At 47.4% G+C, this 25,523-nt stretch overlaps 1 protein-coding gene across 6 annotated transcripts in view; it reads right to left on the bottom strand.

The window, feature by feature from the left end:
• Window positions 1-977: 977 nt before the first annotated feature.
• Window positions 978-25,523, bottom strand: part of STARD10 (StAR related lipid transfer domain containing 10) — an 87,328-nt gene continuing 62,782 nt past the window's right edge. For all 6 annotated transcript variants that reach the window (XM_073548478.1, XM_073548483.1, XM_073548480.1 and 3 more), the window contains 4 exons: window positions 20,594-20,697; window positions 3,473-3,590; window positions 3,292-3,344; window positions 978-1,609 (listed from right to left, as the gene is read on the bottom strand). In XM_073548478.1, coding sequence (XP_073404579.1) covers window positions 1,382-1,609; window positions 3,292-3,344; window positions 3,473-3,590; window positions 20,594-20,697 — 503 coding nt within the window. In that variant the 3' untranslated portion in view covers window positions 978-1,381. The remainder of the gene's footprint in view (window positions 1,610-3,291; window positions 3,345-3,472; window positions 3,591-20,593; window positions 20,698-25,523) is intronic.

The following is a 25,523-nucleotide window of genomic DNA, read 5'->3' as shown; positions in this document are numbered from 1 at the left end:
CGTCACTAGCCTGGGGGTCCGCTGTATCACTACAGTTTGCTGTGAGCAGCCCCCGGGGTATATCTGCTAGTGCAGGGGCAAAGACCTATGACCACATCTATAGTGTATTGCCCATTCAGATTCCTGGCCCTGCAGTGTTGTCATGGGGACATTATCCGTCTTAGGTTCTGCTAGCTATAGCTGGCCAGGCAGCTGAGATACCAGGAGCTGTTTGCAGAAGCTCCTGCTGTGCTGCCTGTGACCTGCAGGGGGCGCTGTGGTCCCCATGATTTACACTGTTTATCAGTGACCCTGGAAAGCGGCTGGAATCTGAGCTCCAGGCCAGGAGGTGGCGCTCTCCCCTGACAGACATCAGCCCTCTGTCTCCGTGTTGTCATGGTGATGGTGCTGACAGTCTCTCAGATGACTCTGCACAGGGTCAGATTTTCGCTGATAAAATGTATTAACCCCTTGTTGGCCGGGACAAGGAAGGATCAGGGTCCAGCCTTTATTTTCCCCACAATGCACCTCATCAGAGATTGTCCTGATTGACCCTGAAGCCTTTCATGTGATTCCAGCTGAATTACGAATGCAGCTCTGGATGTGATTGGAGTGTGAGATTTAAGCAGGTACGGGCTGGGACTGAAATCCAGCCCTGGCATTTGCAATCACACAGGCCCATGCTGTCCCCGTCCCCAAGCACTAGATGGGATATATTACTAATATTACCCTGGATGGAGGAAAGGAAGATTTACTACAAGACCAATATTTCTAATGATACCTGTGGCCTGCTGGGGTAAGTGATGGAGTCAGCGACTTTGTGCTCCATCACAACTCTTAACAGTATGGGTGTCATGAGAACACCGATTCTGTTAACAACATAGCAGACAGGGCGGCCCATGACCAGACAGGCCCTTCTGGCATTTGCCAGAATTGCCAGATGGCCGGTCCGGCCCTGGATTTAAGTGACCATTAGAGAAAAAGCAGAACTCATCACATGAGGACATAAGAATAAAGGTTTAATGTCCGTATGGAGGGCGGAGGAGCGGGCGCTGCCACCTCGCCCCGGTGCCTGCCCGTCATGAAGCCAGATGTGCCGCTGCGTCCTCCCGGCTACAGTCATGGCGGCGACACTGACAATCACATAGGAAACAACGGAGACATTACAGTGATGTGCCGGACCCTGGCTCTGCGGACTCGTCACAGTGTTATAGGTGACCCCCGCTCAGAGCCGGAGCCTCGTCATCCGCAGATCTTCCCAGAGAAGTAGTCACTGACACAAGATACAAGCAGAACCCGGCACCTCCCCCCACCCAGACCCCCTCCGCTGACTGCACATCCACAGAGTGGGGTCCGGTGGGGTCCCCCATATCAGTACAAGTCTGATGGGGGCTCCGCAGTGTCAGTTCATGCTATCCTCGTCGCTGACCTCCCCTCGGTCGTCCTTGGTCTCTGCCACACAACTCTCATCTATATTCTCCAGGGAGTCGGCGTGCTGGACGGACACGTCGGACAGGCGGATGGTGGGCAGCGTGCTCTGCTCCGGGTACAGCCACGGCTTATGCTGCGGGTTGTGCTTCTTCTTCCACTCCGAATACTTCAGGCACGCCTTATACATCTTCTTCATGGCCTAGAGGAAGAAGACAGTGGTCAAAAAAAGACCACCTGAGCCTGGTACCAGACCCCAATACCCCGACCATGTGCAACTGGCCTGCTCCCCCCCACACACACACACAGCGCTCTCCATCCTGCTCCCCCCACACACACACAGCGCTCTCCATCCTGCTCCCCCCACACACACACAGCGCTCTCCATCCTGCTCCCCCCACACACACAGCGCTCTCCATCCTGCTCCCCCCACACACACAGCGCTCTCCATCCTGCTCCCCCCACACACACAGCGCTCTCCATCCTGCTCCCCCCACACACACAGCGCTCTCCATCCTGCTCCCCCCACACACACAGCACTCTCCATCCTGCTCCCCCCACACACACAGCACTCTCCATCCTGCTCCCCCTCCACACACAGCGCTCTCCATCCTGCTCCCCCACACACACAGCGCTCTCCATCCTGCTCCCCCCACACACACAGCTCTCTCCATCCTTCCCCCCCACACACACACAGCACTTTCCATCCTGCTCCCCCCACACACACAGCACTCTCCATCCTTCCCCCCACACACACGCACAGCGCTCTCCATCCTGCTCCCCCCCACACACAGCGCTCTCCATCCTGCTCCCCCCCACACACACAGCGCTCTCCATCCTGCTCCCCCCACACACAGCGCTCTCCATCCTCCCCCCCACACACACATACAGCGCTCTCCATCCTGCTCCCCCCCACACACACAGCGCTCTCCATCCTGCTCCCCCCCACACACACAGCGCTCTCCATCCTGCTCCCCACACACACAGCGCTCTCCATCCTGCTCCCCCCCACACACACAGCGCTCTCCATCCTGCTACCCCACACACACAGCGCTCTCCATCCTGCTCCCTCCACACACACAGCGCTCTCCATCCTGCTCCCCCCACACACACAGCGCTCTCCATCCTGCTCCCTCCACACACAGCGCTCTCCATCCTGCTCCCTCCACACACACAGCGCTCTCCATCCTGCTCCCCCCACACACACAGCGCTCTCCATCCTGCTCCCTCCACACACAGCGCTCTCCATCCTGCTCCCCCCCACACACAGCGCTCTCCATCCTGCTCCCCCCACACACACAGCTCTCTCCATCCTGCTCCCCCCCACACACAGCGCTCTCCATCCTGCTCCCCCCACACACACACCGCTCTCCATCCTTCCCCCCACACACACAGCGCTCTCCATCCTTCCCCCCACACACACAGCTCTCTCCATCCTGCTCCCCCCCACACACACAGCGCTCTCTATCCTGCTCCCCCACACACAGCGCTCTCCATCCTGCTCCCTCCACACACAGCGCTCTCCATTCTGCTCCCTCCACACACAGCGCTCTCCATCCTGCTCCCCCACACACACAGTACTCTCCATCCTGCTCCCTCCACACACAGCGCTCTCCATCCTGCTCCCCCCCACACACAGCGCTCTCCATCCTGCTCCCTCTCACACACAGCGTTCTCCATCCTGCTCCCTCCACACAACGCTCTCAATTACTACCAATGAGTGGAAACAAGAGTGTCATTCACGGACATCAGAGATATTCCATGGAAAGAACTTGGTCACAAAGATGCAGAACATTTATTTTATCCCTTAAAGCCCAAATGACCAAAGACCACCGAACCCCAGACAGATCCCCCCACCCCCCCAAACCTCTAGATGTTACTTACTTTTGGCGCCAGAAACTGTGAGGACTTGTTGACCACCCACTTAGGCAAAGACCCTACAGAGAAGAGAGTAGAGATGAGAGCCCATCTCCGCACACAGGAGTGCCAGGACACTAGGGTTCTGATCCCCGTAGGAATTTACTCCTCCCATCATCCCCTGCACCAGGAGACATTCGCTACTCACCTCTAGGGTCCACCTGGGCCAGGTACATGAGGGTGCAGCTGTTGGGACCACCTCCCTGAATGAGGTATCCGGTCTGTATGGACACTGCTCGCACCAGGTCCTTTTTGGGGGGATATTTCTGTAAATCAAATTGAAGAAAAATTCAGCTTCTTAAAATGCAAAATATTTATTGAAAAACTAAGTTGTCACGATTCTACTACATAAGTGACGCGTTTCAGACGCACTCGATCTTTGTCAGAGCGAAGTGTCCTGAACTCCATCAATTTATTTATGCAGCAAACCCCCAAAGGACCAAAATAGGAGAATCACATGAGAGTGAACATAGAATCCAGAAATCCATCGGGGCGGAGGGACCGTACGCCCACAGTCGGGGCGGAGGGACCGTACGCCCACAGTCGGGGCGGAGGGACCGTACGCCAACAGTCGGGGCGGAGGGACCGTACGCCAACAGTCGGCGCGGAGGGACCGTACGCCAACAGTCGGCGCGGAGGGACCGTAATCCAGAATGAAACGTGATTGGAGAAATAGAGTTCATCCGGGGACGAGAGCCCAGATTAGAAATCCCAAATCCCTGGCGTGAGGAGGGGTCTCCTGTATCCCACCTCTTTCAGTCACTTGTAGCAATGTCGTTGGTAAATTAAGTGTCTAGACGCATGTGAAATGGAGCGGTGAGACTTGGTCAAACGTAATATCGAAAGGTGTTCAGATATTCGCACTTTTCATCTCCTAGTTCTGCAGCCAACAAGAACAGTATATAATATATTCCTCATTACGGAGCCGCAGATAATATATTACTTGGCTCCAACGTGTTGTGACTCATTAGGATTAGTAAAATGTCGGGTAACAAACGCCTGTCGACATGTTCTGCATCCACATGAGCCACATTTGAAGAACCTGTCACCGTCCAACCGAGTTCTGAGTGATCTATGGGAATAATCTTGGAGAAAGCACGTTACCCGAGGATTTCACCCTTTTGGCTACAACGGATCAGCCTGAATGTAGAGGACGGTATCCTCCTACAAGATTGGTAAAAACCTATTCATAATGGATGGAACCTGATCAGACTGGGAACTGTTGGAGCTACAGAAGAGGTTCTGATGTTTTCAGGATAATGAGCTCATCCTGGTTTTAAAACTTTGCGCAATGTCAGCCCTCTGTAAGATCCAAGCGGAGTCGCACCCGCTGATAATTTAGTTATGGAGTTAAACAATTCTGTGGAAGGCCGATCATTATCGCTGAAGCTCCTCTTTATTCTTGTACATGGCTTTTATAGTATGCTTAGGATGACTACTTGATGTGTGCAGTATGGTGTTACCAGACAAAGGGTTAGACAAAGCAGATGTAATAATCCTGATCATCAACGCCCCCAATTCTAGGTCTAAAAAAGAAATTTGTGTAGAAGATAAGATTACAATGACTGTTATTGTGTTACTGAACAAATGCTGGTATGGCTGACATCTCCCCAGATGAATAGCATGTCATCAATGTACCTGCCATACCACAACACAGTGGAGAACAACAGACTGTTAGAGAAATACAAACTGTCAAAGATTGCAGCCAAGGGGTTATATCTCCGATCCACCCGCTGTTATCTTTGGAGCGAACAGCTCTCTGCTGCCCCCCCATCGTCCCAACAATTACACGATTGACTGTCGATCAACAGAGGAGGCCGCAGGCTGTTTTCACTAAGGCCGGTTATTGGTAAACTAACATTGAGCGCATGGTATATACTCCTCTGATTCCAAAGCATGGAATATATGTATATACCCCTGATAAAAGTCACTGTAAGCTCCAGACTACTCGTTGCCGCCACCAGTCGATTTTTATACAGGCTGACTGGAGGCCTGGTTCTGCTAGCATATAACTTAGGGGTGTGGGTTACAGAACAAAAGGAACAGAAATATTAAATTTGATATTTAATCCAAACAATAGGCAGTGTTTATAAAAAAAAAAAAAATGGACAAAAGATTTTACAAAGGGGACAAAACAATACAGCATATGGAATTACAGAAAATAAAAGGGAATAACTCAAGACTTAATATGCCGATTACAGAGATGATTCAGCTTCGTGAATGAAAGCAATCCGTTTGAAACGTTTGTTTACAGGATCAAGCCTACACTGACATGTATCTTCTGCACTGAACACAGGTCATAATTTCTCTTGACTTTTTATCAGTACCTGAGTTACACCCACATACCTCTCCACCCCGTGATCTCACGTGCACGTGGGCCAGTTTGTCGGATGTTCTCAGCCCTTCAGGATTTTATGAAATTCCCAACTTATGCGATAGCTTAACTCCTGATGATCACAGAAATTTGACATCGTCACCATATTTTCTATTAGGATTTTATCGTTACCCATAGAGCAAACAGGACATTGGCTGTTGACAGTTATCTGGTGGCCACTATGGATTTGGGGCTTATAGGCAGGTGTTGCGGTTATGAAAAACATTCATCTTCTTCCCTGATTATCCCTGAAGCTGAAAATGTATGTTCAATCACTATCTGACCTCAACTCCAATATTCATAATCTTCTTTTGGAGACACCAAGTCTGTTGTAAATGTATAACATTTCCTCTGAGGGAACCCAGGTGTCATTTAAATTCAGGATGTAAGAACAGGCCATTCCAACGCTCCAGGCGTAAATACAAGTATGTTTGTTCCAACCCTCTGGAAGACCACTTCCTGTCTTAACCATTTGTCCAATCTATATACCTCTGTCTCGCGTGCAAAAGGCATCCTCCTTGACACTGTAGAGGACCTTTATTTCCAAAAGGGACTGCCTGCATATTAATTAGGATGGTTCACTTCACACTATAGGCAATTCCCTACTCCTTGTACACTGTCCGCTGTTTGCCTCCTCACTGGAAATCGGTGTGAGAAGAGGAAGGAGGGTGTGAATGCCCCCCTCACTAGTGCACCCGAATGGCCAGAGACAAGGCCACCTCAAGAAAGCCCAGAGTCTCATGCAGGCCAAAGTCATCCATTACCCCCTACAGATAACCCTTAATAGAACTGGCTACGGAGCACGGGGTCATTTCACTTAGTATCTGTGGATCACCTCCAAAACTTGGAGCAATACTCTTCCGCTGGCCGGTCTCCCTGTCGTAGCTTATGTAGCGTGGATTCAGCCACGGAGATGCACTCGGGTTATCGTATTTCGAACGCCTGAAGAAAATTCCTCAACTGTCCAGAGTGACTCAGAGTCGGCCGGAAGAGAAAATGCCCAGGCTTGGGGGTCATCCTGAAGCAGCGAATTTACGATCCCCACTCGTTACTCCTCAGTTCCAGAGTGAGGACAAAGTATAGCTTACAGGCCTCCCTGAACACAACAAACTTATCTTGCCCCTCAGAGAACCAGTCAGGTAAAGCAACCATGGGCTCCACCTGGGGCTGCTTGGGAGAAGCGGTCCACAGACCAACCGTGCTTGATTGTTGCGTGACAACAGAGCGAAGATCTACCACCTCCTGCCTGAGCTGCTGCAGTAGTCCTGTCAGAGCAGTGATAGGATAAAAAAAAATAGTATGGACAGTGTTAATGTAACAACTATGTTAGAAATCCTGGGGCTCCTTCCCCGTCCCTAACGCTAGAGATGCCCTAGCTATCCCTGCTTCGCGGATTACTTCTTATGGTGAAGATGCTGAGGCCATTTATCTTGCTGACCTCCTGAATCAGCCCTATATATGTCCTCCTCCCCCCACCCAGGGAAGTGGGGAGTAATAGTGTACGTATATACACTAACTAGACTAACAAGCGAGGACGTACAGGGATAAATTAAAATAGAAATCATACAAAATATGCACTCATAGACAACAGAGAGGAACACCTGGGAGAAAAGGAAGGAAAACCAAATAGGAGACTGAGGATTTATACACAGCTGAAACACCATGCAACAGTCACAGATCAACCTTCCAAACGCCGCTACCAACAACCAACTCCTCCACACCAGGCAGTACAAGACTAACACTGGCAATCCAGAACACCAGAGGAGAGTGCATGTATATGTGTATATATTGTAATGGTAGCACCGTACGCAGTGAAGAGGCAGTGACTCACAAAGTTCAAACATAAAAGTCTCTTTAATGTGTTATCTTCACACAGAAAGGTTCCAATCCACACAAATGCATATAACTTCAGTGCATATTATCAGTGTTCAAGTCACACCACTTCATAGCACTACATAGTGCATGGCTTTGTATGACAGTCCCTAAACATGCCGCACTTCACCTTGTCCAGTTTTCCTGGGCGAATGCACGCCGTGCCAATGTCTCTCACAGCCTCCTTTAGTCTGCAGTCACGACACACGCTAATCCTCCTGTCTGCCGCTGTGACACACGCCAGTCCTTCCCTTGGGCACAGGACAGTCTACCTCCGGTTCACCTCCGAGAACAAGACCTGTCCACATCCATGACCAGTCATCGTGGATGGCAGCACCACTGTGTACGCTGTGGGTTGTCAGGCCTCTCTCTGGCCCTGACACACCTGGGACTCACTAACCCTTTCCTGCAGCAACCTGTGGCTTTCAGCCACATGGAAAACCTGGGTCCGGAATAGAACAGACTGCACAAACTACTATCCTGCAGTCTGCTTCACACACGACATTCAAAGCAGGTTTTCCCTACATCCGCCTTGGACACTAACATGTCCAAGACTAACACTTATTTCTATTATTTCTTGTCTGAATTGCAGTCAACGCTATGCCCGTGATTGCCATGCACACTTATGGACTTCATACACCTCCGTGCATATCCTGGGGAGATGACACAGCGACCCCTACCTGTGACATCGGTCACTGCTTCACCATTGCAATCCCAGCTACGCCTGTGACTGCAATACATTCCCATGGCCTCTACACGCCTCCGTGCGCATCCTGGGGAGAACATACAGCGCCACCTAGCTGTAACAGGGGTCAAATATACATATGAGAGCGGAGAGATCAACACAGCTTAGATCATCCAAGCTGAAAAGCTACAGAGACTCTAAGCTGAAAAGTTTAACCCCTGCACTGATGACAGAAACCTGTACCATTTAATAAGGTGGTGAAGGGCTTCTAATCAATGCAGGAGTACATGAAATGAGACACTGCGGTCTCCTTTAGGCGGTTGTGACAGCCATTGCCAAGATTTGTGACCTATATGTTGTGGATTCCATAACAACGACAACTCCACCTTTGTCTGACATTTTGATGATAATGTCATGCATATTTCTAAGCTCATTCAATGCCGCATATTTTAAAGGTGGAAAACTAGAAGTTCTTGAGGCGATTGTACATTCAGGAGAGACAATTCACAGAATCCTCTGTGAAAAAAATGTCAAGTTTCTAATGAATCTATTAATATCAAGAAGAATGGAAAAAATATGGAAGTTCTTATCAGGTACAAAACGGGTCCATAGGCAAGAACACGCACCGGATCTGGAGCGAAGCTTCAGCTGGAAAGATTCAAGACCTTAGAAGAATGACCTGAATCTCGGGCATGTTCTGGCGGGGTCACACCTTATAAGAGCCGGAAACACTAATCAGGACAAAGCGGCACTGATGAGGAGAACGTACAAGATCAGGTGTGAACGGCGTCAGACAGTAAGAGTGAAAAGAGAAGACCCAGCTCAGCGCAGCTCTAGAGGCTTCCACGGGACCAAGACGTGAAGAAAAAGGAATCTAAAAAAAAATTCAGCTTCTTAAAAATGCAAACAATTTTGCGTTTCGGACGCACTCGCCGTTCTCTGTCAGAACAAAGTGACCCGAGCTCCAGCTATTCATTTATGCTGCAAATCCCCAAAGGACGGAAACAGAAGAATCACATGAAACGGAACACAGAATCCAGACACTGAAGGCAAATAAATGAAAAAAAAATTAGATTTTCAATTTGATTTTCATGTTTTGGTCCCATGGAATATTCCAGAGCCTTCGTGAGCTGGATTCTTTAATTTTTGACTTTGACATATTTCTGTAATGGCAGAAAATAAAGAGTTGTAAAATCTTCACCATCAAGTTTTTGGCAATTGAAAGTGACACTGTGGCTTTAAGACACATTTTTGTCTGGTAAATAACTTCCTAAATACTTTACATTATGTCTAATCATCCAGTCACCTCCAGAGCTGCACTCACATCATGTCTTATCCTCCAGTCACTGCTGTTACATCGTGTCTTATCCTCCAGTTACCCCCAGAGCTGCAGTCACTATTCTGCTGTTACATTGTGTCTTATCCTCCAGTCACCTCCAGAGCTGCAGTTTCTATTCTGCTGTTACATTGTGTCTTATCCTCCAGTCACCTCCAGAGCTGCAGTCACTATTCTGGCAATACATAATGTGTTATCCTTCAGTCACCTCCAGAGCTGCAGTCACTATTCTGCTGTTACATCGTGTCTTTCTTCCAGTAACCTCCATAGCTGTAGTCACTATTCTGCTGTTACATCGTGTCTTATCCTCCAGCCACCTCCAGAGCTGCCCTCACTATTCTGCTGCTACATCGTGGCTTATCCTCCAGTCACCTCCAGAGCTGCCCTCACTATTCTGCTGCTACATCGTGGCTTATCCTCCAGTCACCTCCAGAGCTGCAGTCACTATTCTGCTGTTATATCATGTCTTATTCTCCAGTCAACCCCAGAGCTGTAGTCACTATTCTGCTGTTACATCGTGTCTTATCCTCCAGTCACCTCCAGAGCTGCCCTCACTATTCTGCTGTTACATCGTGTCTTATCCTCCAGTCACCTCCAGAAATGCACTCACTATTCTGTTGTTACATCGTGTCTTATCCTCCAGTCACCTCCAGAGCTGCACTCACTATTCTGCTGTTACATCGTGTCTTATCCTCCAGCCACCTCCAGAGCTGCACTCACTATTCTGCTGCTACATCGTGGCTTATCCTCCAGTCACCACCAGAGCTGCCCTCACTATTCTGCTGCTACATCGTGGCTTATCCTCCAGTCACCTCCAGAGCTGCCCTCACTATTCTGCTGCTACATCGTGGCTTATCCTCCAGTCACCTCCAGAGCTGCCCTCACTATTCTGCTGCTACATCGTGGCTTATCCTCCAGTCACCTCCAGAGCTGCAGTCACTATTCTGCTGTTATATCATGTCTTATTCTCCAGTCAATCCCAGAGCTGCAGTCACTATTCTGCTGTTATATCATTTCTTATCCTCCAGTCACCTCAAGAGCTGCAGTCACTATTCTGCTGTTACATCGTGTCGTATCCTCCAGTCACCTCCATAACTGCAGTCACTATTCTGCTGTTACATCGGGTCTTATCCTCCATTCACATCTACAGCTGCATTCAGAACTGTACTGGCTTCTCCTACCATTGCCCCGGTGGGTGCAGTCTCTGGCCAGATTGTGCCCTTTTTGTTGAGCTTATATTATATCATGGACAGAAATCTGATCTAGATAAAATAATACAGTCTGAGAACCTAGGAAGCTGCAGCTCTGGATGTGACTGGAGTAGAGCGATTTAACTTGGGACGGGTAGATGATCTGCAGCACTTTATGAAGGGAACACACAGAGGAGATGAATATAACGTGATAAGATGGAGAACGAAAAAAGTGGTTTGGTACCGTGTTAGGCTACTGTCACACTTGCGTTTTTTTTTTCCTATACTTAACATGGGTGCGCATTGTCATGCGTTTGTATGCGCATGCGTTTCTTTGTAGTGTGCGCCGGGGCGCACAAAATGCATCCTGCTGCATTTTTTGTGCGTCCGACCTGTCTCAAAAAAAGCATGCGCACGAAATTCACCCAAAACCCATTTAAGTCTATGGGAGCGCTGACGTAGCGCAAAAAACTGCAAGTGTGAAGGGAGCCTTAGCCAGTAGAAAAAATATCTAAAGTGCTCTCAGTGAGAGAAACAAAATAGGAATCTTGTGGGTGCGATACCTTTTAGTGGCTAACAAATAGCAGTAAATGATGTTACAAGCTCCCGGGACTGCGGACGTCCCTTCATCAGGCTGAGGTAACACAATATTTGCAGAAACCTTATTTATATACAGTTTAAAGCACATGCTGGGGTGAGACACGGACATTTCAGTAGACAAATACTGAGCCTGAAGACAGAATCCTTAAGGTATGTGCACACGCTGCGGGTTCTGCTGCGGTGTACAGTACCATGATTCCCTATGGGAATCAAAAACCGCAATGCAGACGGTGCGGTTTTTCTGCAGTTTTGAAACCGCAGAAAGAATTGACATGTCAATTCTTTCTGCGGATTCCGCTGCGGTTTACCATCTCCTCCATTGAGGAGATGAAAAACCACAGGGCAATCTGCAGGTTAAACCGCAGGTCTTTTCACCTGCGGATTTGACAAAATCCGCGCGGCCAAATCCGCACTACAATCCGCAGCGTGTGCACGTACCCTAAGTTAGGTAAGATTACATCAGAGGTGTGAAAGTTCTGTGGGATTAAAGGGCTGTCTACTGAAATGTCCGTGTCTCACACCAGCATGTGCTTTAAACTGTATATAAATAAGGTTTCTGCAAATATTTTGTCATATCAGCCTGATGAAGGGTCGTCCGCAGTCCCGGGAGCTTGCTTTGTAACATCATTTACTACTATTTGTTAGCCACTAAAAGGTATCACACCCACAAGATTCCTATTTTGTTTCTCTCACTGAGAGCACTTTATAAGATGGAGAACAGGCCACAAGGTAGGCGGCAGCAGATCCTTCTCCATGGTCCTGATCTGAGCCGAGCACAGACAGCGTCCTGCCATAGATATATCATCTATCCAATACCACATTACTAAAGACTCCCACAAATGACACTCCATAACAAAATCATTCAAGACCATGTTGGAAAAAATGAGTGCACCCCAGAGAAAGTCTTAGGAGAAAAGCTAAAGTTTAGAGTCCAAAATTCAAACGAGCAGGAATTCCCCCACAGATAAGTCTAATACTTCATCACATCGGTGTCCTGGAGACGGGCGACTAGAAAGGGACAATACATAAAGAAAGAACACCCCTTCCCATTTCTTGATGTCAGCAATGGCACCACATAGAAGAGAAATGTCACAAGACCTGAGAAAGAAAATCATTTCTTTACACAAGAAAGTGACGGCGCCAAGAAGATCAGAAAATCTTTACTGATCAGTCAGATGCTGGAAAGAAAGTGATAGGAAATGTAATAAAGATGGAGCTGCGGCATTTCACGGAGTCGTCCATGAAAGTCATCACCTAAACAGGGGCGTCTCCTGATGAGAAGGGAAGAAAATCCACATGTAAGTTCCCTGCAGTTATCTAAAGACACAGAAAGCCGAAATGGGGGCACAATCTGGCGCACACTGTAGATGAGGGAGGAAGACACTACCAAAGCCTAGACGCAAAAAATGCCGCCTACATTGTGCCAGGGCTTATTATTGGCAGAGTCCATATGTGGGGGCACAGGAGCTGCGTACTTTATAGGACCACCTTTCCCTTCAGTATTTTGGGGTCTGTCTCTCCCACCTTTCCCTGCAGTCTTTTGGGGTCTGTCTCTCCCACCTTTCTCTGCAGTCTTTTGGGGTCTGTTGCTCCCACCTTTCTCTGCAGTCTTTTGGGGTCTGTTGCTCCCACCTTTCTCTGCAGTCTTTTGGGGTCTATCTCTCCCTCCTTTCTCTGCAGTCTTTTGGAGTCTGTCTCTCCCACCTTTCTCTGCAGTCTTTTGGGGTCTGTTGCTCCCACCTTTCTCTGCAGTCTTTTGGGGTCTGTTGCTCCCACCTTTCTCTGCAGTCTTTTGGGGTCTATCTCTCCCTCCTTTCTCTGCAGTCTTTTGGGGTCTGTCTCTCCCACCTTTCTCTGCAGTCTTTTGGGGTCTGTCTCTCCCACCTTTCTCTGCAGTCTTTTGGGGTCTGTCTCTCCCACCTTTCCCTGCAGTCTTTTGGGGTCCATGAGGAGAACATAATTTTACCTCTATATAAGTCACTAGGGCGACCACACTTAGAATACTGTGTACAGTTCTGGTCTCCGGTGTATAAGAAAGACATAGCTGAACTGGAGCGGGTGCAGAGAAGAGCGACCAAGGTTATTAGGGAACTAGGGGGTCTGCAATACCAAGACAGGTTATTACACTTGGGGTTATTTAGTTTGGAGAATCGAAGGCTTAGGGGTGATCTTATTACAATGTATAAATATATGCGGGGACAGTACAAAGACCTAATGATCTTTTTACTCTTAGACCTGTGACGGGGACAAGGGGGCATCCTCTATGTCTGGAGGAAAGAAGGTTTAAGCATACTCACAGACGCGGATTCTTTACTGTAAGAGCAGCGAGACTATGGAACTCTCTGCCATATGATGTTGTAATGAGTGATTCCCTACTAAAATTTAAGAAGGGCCTGGATGCCTTTCTTGAAAAGTATAATATTACAGGGTATATACACTAGTTTCCTTAAAATTGCGTTGATCCAGGGAGCTAGTCTGATTGCCGTATGTGGAGTCGGGAAGGAATTTTTTTCCCCAATGTGAAGCTTACTGTTTGCCACATGGGGTTTTTTTTGCCTTCCTCTGGATCAACATGTTAGGGCAAGTTAGGATAGGATATGGGTTGAACTAGATGGACTTAAAGTCTCCCTTCAACCTTAATAACTATGTTACTATGTTACCTTTCTCTGCAGTCTTTTGGAGTCTGTCTCTCCCACCTTTCTCTGCAGTCTTTTGGGGTCTGTCTCTCCCCCTTTCTCTGCAGTCTTTTGGAGTCTGTCTCTCCCACCTTTCTCTGCAGTCTTTTGGGGTCTGTCTCTCCCACCTTTCTCTGCAGTCTTTTGGGGTCTATCTCTCCACCTTTCTCTGCAGTCTTTTGGGGTCTGTCTCTCCCACCTTTCCCTGCAGTCTTTTGGGGTCTGTCTCTCCACCTTTCGCTGAAGTCTTTTGGGGTCTGTCTCTCCACCTTTCCCTTCAGTCTTTTGGGGTCTGTCTCTCCCACCTTTCTCTGAAGTCTTTTGGGGTCTGTCTCTCCCACCTTTCCCTGCAGTCTTTTGGGGTCTGTCTCTCCAACCTTTCCCTTCAGTATTTTGGGGTCTGTCTCTCCTTCTTTCTCTGCAGTCTTTTGGGGTCTGTCTCTCCCCCTTTCTCTGCAGTCTTTTGGAGTCTGTCTCTCCCACCTTTCTCTGAAGTCTTTTGGAGTCTGTCTCTCCCCCTTTCTCTGCAGTCTTTTGGAGTCTGTCTCTCCCACCTTTCTCTGCAGTCTTTTGGGGTCTATCTCTCCACCTTTCTCTGCAGTCTTTTGGAGTCTGTCTCTCCCACCTTTCCCTGCAGTCTTTTGGGGTCTGTCTCTCCCACCTTTCCCTGCAGTCTTTTGGGGTCTGTCTCTCCACCTTTCGCTGAAGTCTTTTGGGGTCTGTCTCTCCACCTTTCCCTTCAGTCTTTTGGGGTCTGTCTCTCCCACCTTTCTCTGCAGTCTTTTGGGGTCTATCTCTCCACCTTTCTCTGCAGTCTTTTGGAGTCTGTCTCTCCCACCTTTCCCTGCAGTCTTTTGGGGTCTGTCTCTCCCACCTTTCCCTGCAGTCTTTTGGGGTCTGTCTCTCCACCTTTCGCTGAAGTCTTTTGGGGTCTGTCTCTCCACCTTTCCCTTCAGTCTTTTGGGGTCTGTCTCTCCCACCTTTCGCTGAAGTCTTTTGGGGTCTGTCTCTCCACCTTTCTCTGCAGTCTTTTGGGGTCTGTCTCTCCAACCTTTCCCTTCAGTATTTTGGGGTCTGTCTCTCCTTCTTTCTCTGCAGTCTTTTGGGGTCTGTCTCTCCAATTTTCTCTGCAGTCTTTTGGGGTCTGTCTCTCCACCTTTCACTGCAGTCTTTTGGGGTCTGTCTCTCCACCTTTCTCTGCAGTCTTTTGGGGTCTGTCTCTCCCACCTTTCCCTACAGTCTTTTGGGGTCTGTCTCTCCACCTTTTGCTACAGTCTTTTGGGGTCTGTCTCTCCCTCCTTTCTCTGCAGTCTTTTGGGGTCTGTCTCTCCCTCCTTTCTCTGCAGTCTTTTGGGGTCTGTCTCTCCAGCTTTCTCTGCAGTCTTTTGGGGTCTGTCTCTCCCACCTTTCCCTGCAGTCTTTTGGGGTCTGTCTCTCCCACCTTTCCCTGCAGTCTTTTGGGGTCTATCTCTCCACCTTTCTCTGCAGTCTTTTGGGGTCTGTCTCTCCCACCTTTCCCTGCAGTCTTTAGGGGTCTGTCTCTCCACCTTTCGCTGAAGTCTTTTGGGGTCTGTCTCTCCACCTTTCCCTGCAGTCTTTTGGGGTCTGTCTCTCCCACCTTTCCTTGCAGTCTTTTGGGGTCTGTCTCTCCCACCTTTCCCTGCAGTCTTTTGGGGTCTGTCTCTCCACCTTTCGCTGAAGTCTTTTGGGGTCTGTCTCTCCACCTTTCTCTGCAGTCTTTTGGGGTCTGTCTCTCCCACCTTTCTCTGCAGTCTTTTGGGGTCTATCTCTCCACCTTTCTCTGCAGTCTTTTGGAGTCTGTCTCTCCCACCTTTCCCTGCAGTCTTTTGGGGTCTGTCTCTCCCACCTTTCCCTGCAGTCTTTTGGGGTCTGTCTCTCCACCTTTCGCTGAAGTCTTTTGGGGTCTGTCTCTCCACCTTTCCCTTCAGTCTTTTGGGGTCTGTCTCTCCCACCTTTCGCTGAAGTCTTTTGGGGTCTGTCTCTCCACCTTTCTCTGCAGTCTTTTGGGGTCTGTCTCTCCAACCTTTCCCTTCAGTATTTTGGGGTCTGTCTCTCCTTCTTTCTCTGCAGTCTTTTGGGGTCTGTCTCTCCAATTTTCTCTGCAGTCTTTTGGGGTCTGTCTCTCCACCTTTCACTGCAGTCTTTTGGGGTCTGTCTCTCCACCTTTCTCTGCAGTCTTTTGGGGTCTGTCTCTCCCACCTTTCCCTACAGTCTTTTGGGGTCTGTCTCTCCACCTTTTGCTACAGTCTTTTGGGGTCTGTCTCTCCCTCCTTTCTCTGCAGTCTTTTGGGGTCTGTCTCTCCCTCCTTTCTCTGCAGTCTTTTGGGGTCTGTCTCTCCAGCTTTCTCTGCAGTCTTTTGGGGTCTGTCTCTCCCACCTTTCCCTGCAGTCTTTTGGGGTCTGTCTCTCCCACCTTTCCCTGCAGTCTTTTGGGGTCTATCTCTCCACCTTTCTCTGCAGTCTTTTGGGGTCTGTCTCTCCCACCTTTCCCTGCAGTCTTTAGGGGTCTGTCTCTCCACCTTTCGCTGAAGTCTTTTGGGGTCTGTCTCTCCACCTTTCCCTGCAGTCTTTTGGGGTCTGTCTCTCCCACCTTTCCTTGCAGTCTTTTGGGGTCTGTCTCTCCACCTTTCTCTGCAGTCTTTTGGGGTCTGTCTCTCCAACCTTTCCCTTCAGTATTTTGGGGTCTGTCTCTCCTTCTTTCTCTGCAGTCTTTTGGGGTCTGTCTCTCCCACCTTTCCCTGCAGTCTTTTGGGGTCTGTCTCTCCAGCTTTCTCTGCAGTCTTTTGGGGTCTGTCTCTCCAACCTTTCCCTTCAGTATTTTGGGGTCTGTCTCTCCTTCTTTCTCTGCAGTCTTTTGGAGTCTGTCTCTCCACCTTTCACTGCAGTCTTTTGGAGTCTGTCTCTCCACCTTTCTCTGCAGTCTTTTGGGGTCTGTCTCTCCCACCTTTCCCTGCAGTCTTTTGGGGTCTGTCTCTCCACCTTTTGCTACAGTCTTTTGGGGTCTGTCTCTCCCTCCTTTCTCTGCAGTCTTTTGGGGTCTGTCTCTCCCTCCTTTCTCTGCAGTCTTTTGGGGTCTGTCTCTCCAGCTTTCTCTGCAGTCTTTTGGGGTCTGTCTCTCCAGCTTTGCACATCTAGAGGTGACATTTTGCCCCTTCCTCTTTGAACACTCGCTCTCGCCCAGTGACATTGGGTGGAGACGTCTGTGATCAGTAATTTTCAGGTCTTGTCACAGATTCTCGGAGATTTGGGTCTGGACGGTGACTGCATCATTCACACACAGGAATATGCTCTGATCTAAACCCTCCATCATAGCTCTGGCAGGATGTTGAGGGTCGTTGTCCTGCTGGAAGATGAACCTACGCCCCAGTCTCAAGTCTTTTGCAGCCTCTTACAGGTTTTCCTCCAGGATTGCCCTGTGTTTACATCCATCCATCTTCCCATCAACTCTGACCAGCTTCCGCTTCCGCTGGAGAAAAGCCTCCCCACAGCAGGATGCTGCCACCACCATGTTTGATGGTGGGGATGGTGCTTTCAGTGTGAGGTGCAGTGCTAGTTTTCCACCACACATGCCGTTTTGCATTTAACCTAAAACGTTTTCCTTTGGTCTCATCTGATCAGAGCCCCTCCTCCACATGCTCGCTGTGTCCCCTACATCGATTTTTGCAAAATGCAAACTGGACTTATTATGGCTTTCTAACATGACTTTCTTCTTGAACAGATTTGTGGAGCCTATGACAAATAGTCGTCCTGTGGACAGATTCTTCCCCCTGAGCCGCGTATCTCTGCAGCTCTTCCAGTGACCATGGGCCTCTCAGATGCTCAGTGCACAAAGTGCCATCCAGCACTCATTTAGTGTATATGGTGCCCAAATATTGAGCAAGGTGCACAGATAAAGTACAAATGTTGCTCACATACAGTGGCATGTAAAAGTTTGTGCATCTCTGGTCAAAATTACTCTTATTGTGAACAGTTAAGCAAATTGAATATGAATATCTAAAAGGCCTAAAGTTACAGATGACACATTTCCTTTGTATTTTAGGCAAAAAAAAATGCCATTCCCCCATTCTAAAAATTGCAAAAAGGATAATGGGAGATTTGTGTGCTCAGATAACTTTCCCATTAATTATCCTGTTAGGGTTACAGCTTGTTCACTATCATCACTAGGAAAGGAGAGGTGATGCAAATTTCACAGCTTTCTAAAAACCGAGCCTCCTCTAACCTTGTGCCAAAAAACAGCAAGCATAAGTTCTTCTACGCAGCTGCTGACCACTCGGAGAATGAAAATGGTGGCGGCCCACAAAGCAGGAGAATGCTATAAGAAGATAGCAAAGCGTTTTCAAGTTGCCCTTTCCTTAGTCTGAAATGTAATTAAGAAATGGCATTTACCAGGAAGAGTGGAGGTCAAGATAAGGTCTGGAAGACCAAGCAAAATCTCAGAGCGCTGCTCATAGGACTGCTAGAGAGGCATATCAGAACCCCACATGGCTGCAAAAGACCTTCAGAAAGACTTAGCAGACTCTGGAGTTGTAATACATTGTTCTACTGTTCAGAGACACCTGGACAAATATGGCCTTCATGGAAGAGTCATCAGGAGAAAACCTCTCCTGCGTCTTCACCATAAAATTCAGCATCAAAAGTATACACAAGAACATCAAGTCTTGTGTACTGATGAGGATAAAGTAGAACTCTGACCACAATGATCACAGGTATGTGTGAAGAAAAAAAAAGGGCACAGAATTTCAGGAACAGAACATCTCACCTACCATTAAGCATGGCGGTGGACCAATCAGGCTTTGGGGTTGTGTTACAGCCAATGACACAGGGAACATTTCATGGGTAAAGGGAAGAATGGATTCAATGAAATTTCAACAAATTCTTGATGGAAACATAAAACCATCTGTAAAAAAGCTGAAGGTGAAAAGAGGCAGAGGATAAGGATGGCTTCTATAAATGGGTAATAATCCTAAACACACATCAAAATCCACAATAGATTACCTCAAAAGGCACAAGCTGAAGGATTTACAATGGCCCTCACAGTCCCCTGGATCTGAACATCATTGAAAATCTGTGGCGAGACCTCAAAATAGCAGAGGAAGCGAGACACCCCAGGAATCTCACAGAACTGGAGGAATTCTCCAAGGAAGAAAGGAGGTATATGTATACAAGCTGTACATATATAATTATATATAGAAGATACTCAGGTTATACCGGCTGCACATATATAATTATATACAGTATGTACAGACCATGTACCAGAGTCTACAGAGAGACTACAGACTAGCCCCATATCTGGAGAAACTCCCGGACCCCAGAGACCACAAAATCCTGAGCCGATATAGACTCAGTGCCCACAGTCTGGCCATCGAATCCGGCTGACACAGGCAGATCTACAAGCCCAGGGAGGAAAGACTGTGCCAACACTGTGACCAGGAGGCCCTGGAGGATGAGACCCACCTCCTGCTACACTGCACCAAATACTCAGCAGTGAGGGACACTCACTTCAGGAGACTCTCACATCTCTTCCCGGATTTCATCACCATGAAGGAGGAAGAGAAAACATATCCTGCTGGGGGAAGAAGAGAGAGCAGTGGAGATAGTGGCGCGGTATGTGAGCGAATGTCATAGACTGCGAGAAATAGAACTATGATATGTCATGGACTTCTATGGCCCCCACCCTGGATCTGCCCCATCCACCTTCCCTATGCCATGGACTTCTATAGCCCCATCCACCTTTCCTACAGCCCCTACCCAACATCCCTACAGTCCCTATCCCTACTCCCTTTTGTACACTTGCTTTGGCAAAACTAATGTGTATTTAGTCCTGCCAATAAAGCTTCTTTGAATTTGAATACAGTAGATGCTCAGGTTATACCAGCTGTACATATATAATTATATACAGGAGATGCCCAGGTTATACCAGCTGTACATATATAATTATATACAGGAGATGCCCAGGTTATACCAGCTGTACATATATAATTATATACAGGAGATGCCCAGGTTATACCAGCTGTACATATATAATTATATACAGGAGATGCCCAGGTTATACCAGCTGTACAGATATAATTATATACAGGAGATGCCCAGGTTATACCAGCTGTACAGATATAATTATATACAGGAGATGCCCAGGTTATACCGGCTGTACATATATAATTATATACAGGAGATGCCCAGGTTATACCGGCTGTACATATATAATTATAGACAGAAGATACCTAGGTTATACCATCTGTACATATATCATTATATACAGGAGATGCCCAGGTTATACCAGCTGTACATATATAATTATATACAGGAGATGCCCAGGTTATACCAGCTGTATATATATAATTATATACAGGAGATGCCCAGGTTATACCGGCTGTACATATATAATTATATACAGGAGATGCCCAGGTTATACCAGCTGTACATATATAATTATATACAGGAGATGCCCAGGATATACCAGTTGTACACAGCATGCCAGGTTATACCAGCATGCCCGGGTTGTATACTAACACTCACCGCATGCTTCACAGAGTAGTTCATGATGATGTAATCATTCCCCACTGGAAGCCAGGAGCGCAGTGTGACGACATCACGATTTTTCAGCGGTTTAGGACACTTCCCTGTGGTGCAGAGGATGGAAAATATTAATTATGACAAAATGTCATCACTTTCAGCTTTTCCTACAATATCTAGAGGGGGGGGAGGGGCATTTACTCTGAATGTAGCCGGCAGGGCATACTCTCTGACCACAGAGGTGGCGGTCTAAGGTATCATACAGGTGGCGCTATTTTTCCAACCCCAGGAGCGGGATTCAGCTCTTCTCCGAGCCAGTTGTTAAATGTGTGAGGAGACCGTATGGAGAGGAGAGGGGATATGTGCAGAGACCGTATGGAGAGGAGAGGGGATATGTGCAGAGACCGTATGGAGAGGAGAGGGGATATGTGCAGAGACCGTATGGAGAGGAGAGGGGATATGTGCAGAGACCGTATGGAGAGGAGAGGGGATATGTGCAGAGACCGTATGGAGAGGAGAGGGGATATGTGCAGAGACCGTATGGAGAGGAGAGGGGATATGTGCAGAGACCGTATGGAGAGGAGAGGGGATATGTGCAGAGACCGTATGGAGAGGAGAGGGGATATGTGCAGAGACCGTATGGAGAGGAGAGGGGATATGTGCAGAGACCGTATGGAGAGGAGAGGGGATATGTGCAGAGACCGTATGGAGAGGAGAGGGGATATGTGCAGAGACCGTATGGAGAGGAGAGGGGATATGTGCAGAGACCGTATGGAGAGGGGGAGGGGATATGTAAGGAGAAAGTATGGAGAGGAAGGGGGTAATATGTGATGAGGCAGCATGGGCAGGGGGGCAATATGGGTAGAAGGGGAAGGTATGTTTGAAGAGACAGTAGGAGAGAAAAGTAGAAGGGCAGTATAGAGTGGGGAGGCAATTATTCAGGAGCACAACGTAGGGCAGATATCTTTATTCAGGAGCATCATAATAACACTGCTATTTTTAGAGGGCACCATGTCCCGATATACTGCAGAAGACCGGAGTAGATGCAAGGCTATAGAGAAAAGCTGTGGAAGTGAAAGGTCATCATGGCATCTGGTCAAGATGAGGAAGAAAAGAAATCGAGCAACTCCAAATCAGAGAAGACGTCATCTTTATGGTACTTGGTAATATTTATTTGTGATCCTGCCTGTGTCCCATCAGTACTGTGACTCCTGTATGGTCTGCAGTCCACGGATGACCGGTAACAACTCCCAGTATCTCCTTACCACTGTTAATGGCATAATGGGAAATGCACGTTTATGGGATAAATAAATGTCCTGTATTTCTGTACCGATGATGGTTCTGGTGACGCATTCATGTAGTCATGATGGCTCTGGTGACACATTCATGTAGTCATGATGGCTTTGGTGACACATTCATGTAGTCATGATGGCTCTGGTGACATTCATGTAGTCATGATGGCTCTGGTGACACATTCATGTACTCATGATGGCTCTGGTGACACATTCATGTAGTCATGATGGCTCTGGTGACACATTCATGTAGTCATGATGGCTCTGGTGACATATTCATGTACTCATGATGGCTCTGGTGACACATTCATGTAGTCTTGATGGCTCTGGTGACACATTCATGTAGTCATGATGGCTCTGGTGACACATTCATGTAGTCATGATGGCTCTGGTGACACATTCATGTAGTCATGATGGCTCTGGTGACACATTCATGTAGTCATGATGGTTCTGGTGACACATTCATGTAGTCATGATGGCTCTGGTGACACATTCATGTAGTCATGATGGCTTTGGTGACACATTCATGTAGTCATGATGGTTCTGGTGACACATTCAGGTAGTCATGATGGCTCTTGTGACACATTCACGTACTCATGACGGTTCTGGTGACATATTTATATACTCATGACGGTTCTGGTGACATATTTATATACTCATGATGGTTCTGGTGACACATTCATGTAGTCATGACAGTTCTGGTGACACATTCATGTAGTCATGACATTTCTGGAGACACATTCATGTAGTCATGATGGCTCTGGTGACACATTCAGGTAGTCATGATGGCTCTGGTGACACATTCATGTACTCATGATGGTTGTGATGACACATTCATGTACTCATGATGGTTCTGGTGACACATTCATGTAGTCATGATGGTTCTGGTGACACATTCATGTAGTCATGATGGCTTTGGTGACACATTCATGTAGTCATGATGGCTCTGGTGACACATTCAGGTAGTCATGATGGCTCTGGTGACACATTCATGTACTCATGATGGTTGTGATGACACATTCATGTAGTCATGATGGTTCTGGTGACACATTCATGTAGTCATGATGGCTTTGGTGACACATTCATGTAGTCATGATGGTTCTGGTGACACATTCAGGTAGTCATGATGGCTCTTGTGACACATTCACGTACTCATGACGGTTCTGGTGACATATTTATATACTCATGACGGTTCTGGTGACATATTTATATACTCATGATGGTTCTGGTGACACATTCATGTAGTCATGACAGTTCTGGTGACACATTCATGTAGTCATGACATTTCTGGAGACACATTCATGTAGTCATGATGGCTCTGGTGACACATTCAGGTAGTCATGATGGCTCTGGTGACACATTCATGTACTCATGATGGTTGTGATGACACATTCATGTACTCATGATGGTTCTGGTGACACATTCATGTAGTCATGATGGTTCTGGTGACACATTCATGTAGTCATGATGGCTTTGGTGACACATTCATGTAGTCATGATGGCTCTGGTGACACATTCAGGTAGTCATGATGGCTCTGGTGACACATTCATGTACTCATGATGGTTGTGATGACACATTCATGTAGTCATGATGGTTCTGGTGACACATTCATGTAGTCATGATGGCTCTGGTGACACATTCATGTAGTCATGATGGCTTTGGTGACACATTCATGTAGTCATGATGGTTCTGGTGACACATTCAGGTAGTCATGATGGCTCTTGTGACACATTCACGTACTCATGACGGTTCTGGTGACATATTTATATACTCATGACGGTTCTGGTGACATATTTATATACTCATGATGGTTCTGGTGACACATTCATGTAGTCATGACAGTTCTGGTGACACATTCATGTAGTCATGACATTTCTGGAGACACATTCATGTAGTCATGATGGCTCTGGTGACACATTCAGGTAGTCATGATGGCTCTGGTGACACATTCATGTACTCATGATGGTTGTGATGACACATTCATGTACTCATGATGGTTCTGGTGACACATTCATGTAGTCATGATGGTTCTGGTGACACATTCATGTAGTCATGATGGTTCTGGTGACACATTCATGTAGTCATGATGGTTCTGGTGACACATTCATGTAGTCATGATGGTTCTGGTGACACATTCATGTAGTCATGATGGTCCTGGTGACACATTCATGTAGTCATGATGGTCCTGGTGACACATTCATGTAGTCATGATGGTCCTGGTGACACATTCATGTAGTCATGATGGTTCTGGTGACACATTCATGTAGTCAAGATGGTTCTGGTGACACATTCATGTACACAACGGTCCTGGTGACACATTCATGTAGTCATGATGGTTCCGGTGACACATTCATGTAGTCATGATGGTTCTGGTGACACATTCATATACTCATGATGGCTCTGGTGACACATTCATGTACTCATGATGGTTGTGATGACACATTCATGTAGTCATGATGGTTCTGGTGACACATTCATGTAGTCATGATGGTTCTGGTGACACATTCATGTAGTCATGATGGTCCTGGTGACACATTCATGTAGTCATGATGGTCCTGGTGACACATTCATGTAGTCAAGATGGTTCTGGTGACACATTCATGTACACAACGGTCCTGGTGACACATTCATGTAGTCATGATGGTTCCGGTGACACATTCATGTAGTCATGATGGTTCCGGTGACACATTCATGTAGTCATGATGGTTCTGGTGACACATTCATGTAGTCATGATGGCTCTGGTGACACATTCATGTACTCATGATGGCTCTGGTGACACATTCATGTAGTCGGTGACACATTCATGTAGTCATGATGGCTCTGGTGACACATTCATGTAGTCATGATGGCTCTGGTGACACATTAATGTAGTCATGATGGTTCTGGTGACACATTCATGTAGTCATGATGGCTCTGGTGACACATTCATGTAGTCATGATGGCTTTGGTGACACATTCATGTAGTCATGATGGCTTTGGTGACACATTCATGTAGTCATGATGGCTCTGAAGACACATTCATGTACTCATGATGGCTCTGGTGACACATTCATGTAGTCATGATGGTTCTGGTGACACATTCATGTAGTCATGATGGTTCTGGTGACACATTCAGGTAGTCATGATGGCTCTTGTGACACATTCACGTACTCATGACGGTTCTGGTGACATATTTATATACTCATGACGGTTCTGGTGACATATTTATATACTCATGATGGTTCTGGTGACACATTCATGTAGTCATGACAGTTCTGGTGACACATTCATGTAGTCATGACATTTCTGGTGACACATTCATGTAGTCATGATGGCTCTGGTGACACATTCAGGTAGTCATGATGGCTCTTGTGACACATTCACGTACTCATGACGGTTCTGGTGACATTTATATACTCATGATGGTTCTGGTGACACATTCATATACTCATGATGGCTCTGGTGACACATTCATGTACTCATGATGGTTGTGATGACACATTCATGTACTCATGATGGTTCTGGTGACACATTCATGTAGTCATGATGGTTCTGGTGACACATTCATGTAGTCATGATGGTTCTGGTGACACATTCATGTAGTCATGATGGTCCTGGTGACACATTCATGTAGTCATGATGGTCCTGGTGACACATTCA

Source organism: Dendrobates tinctorius, unplaced genomic scaffold (assembly GCF_039654945.1).
Source record: "Dendrobates tinctorius isolate UK_male_01 unplaced genomic scaffold, ASM3965494v1 ptg000157l, whole genome shotgun sequence".
Lineage (NCBI taxonomy): Eukaryota > Metazoa > Chordata > Amphibia > Anura > Dendrobatidae > Dendrobates > Dendrobates tinctorius.
The sequence above is the reverse complement of the archived record's forward strand: the minus strand, read 5'-3'. Positions and strand labels throughout refer to the sequence as shown.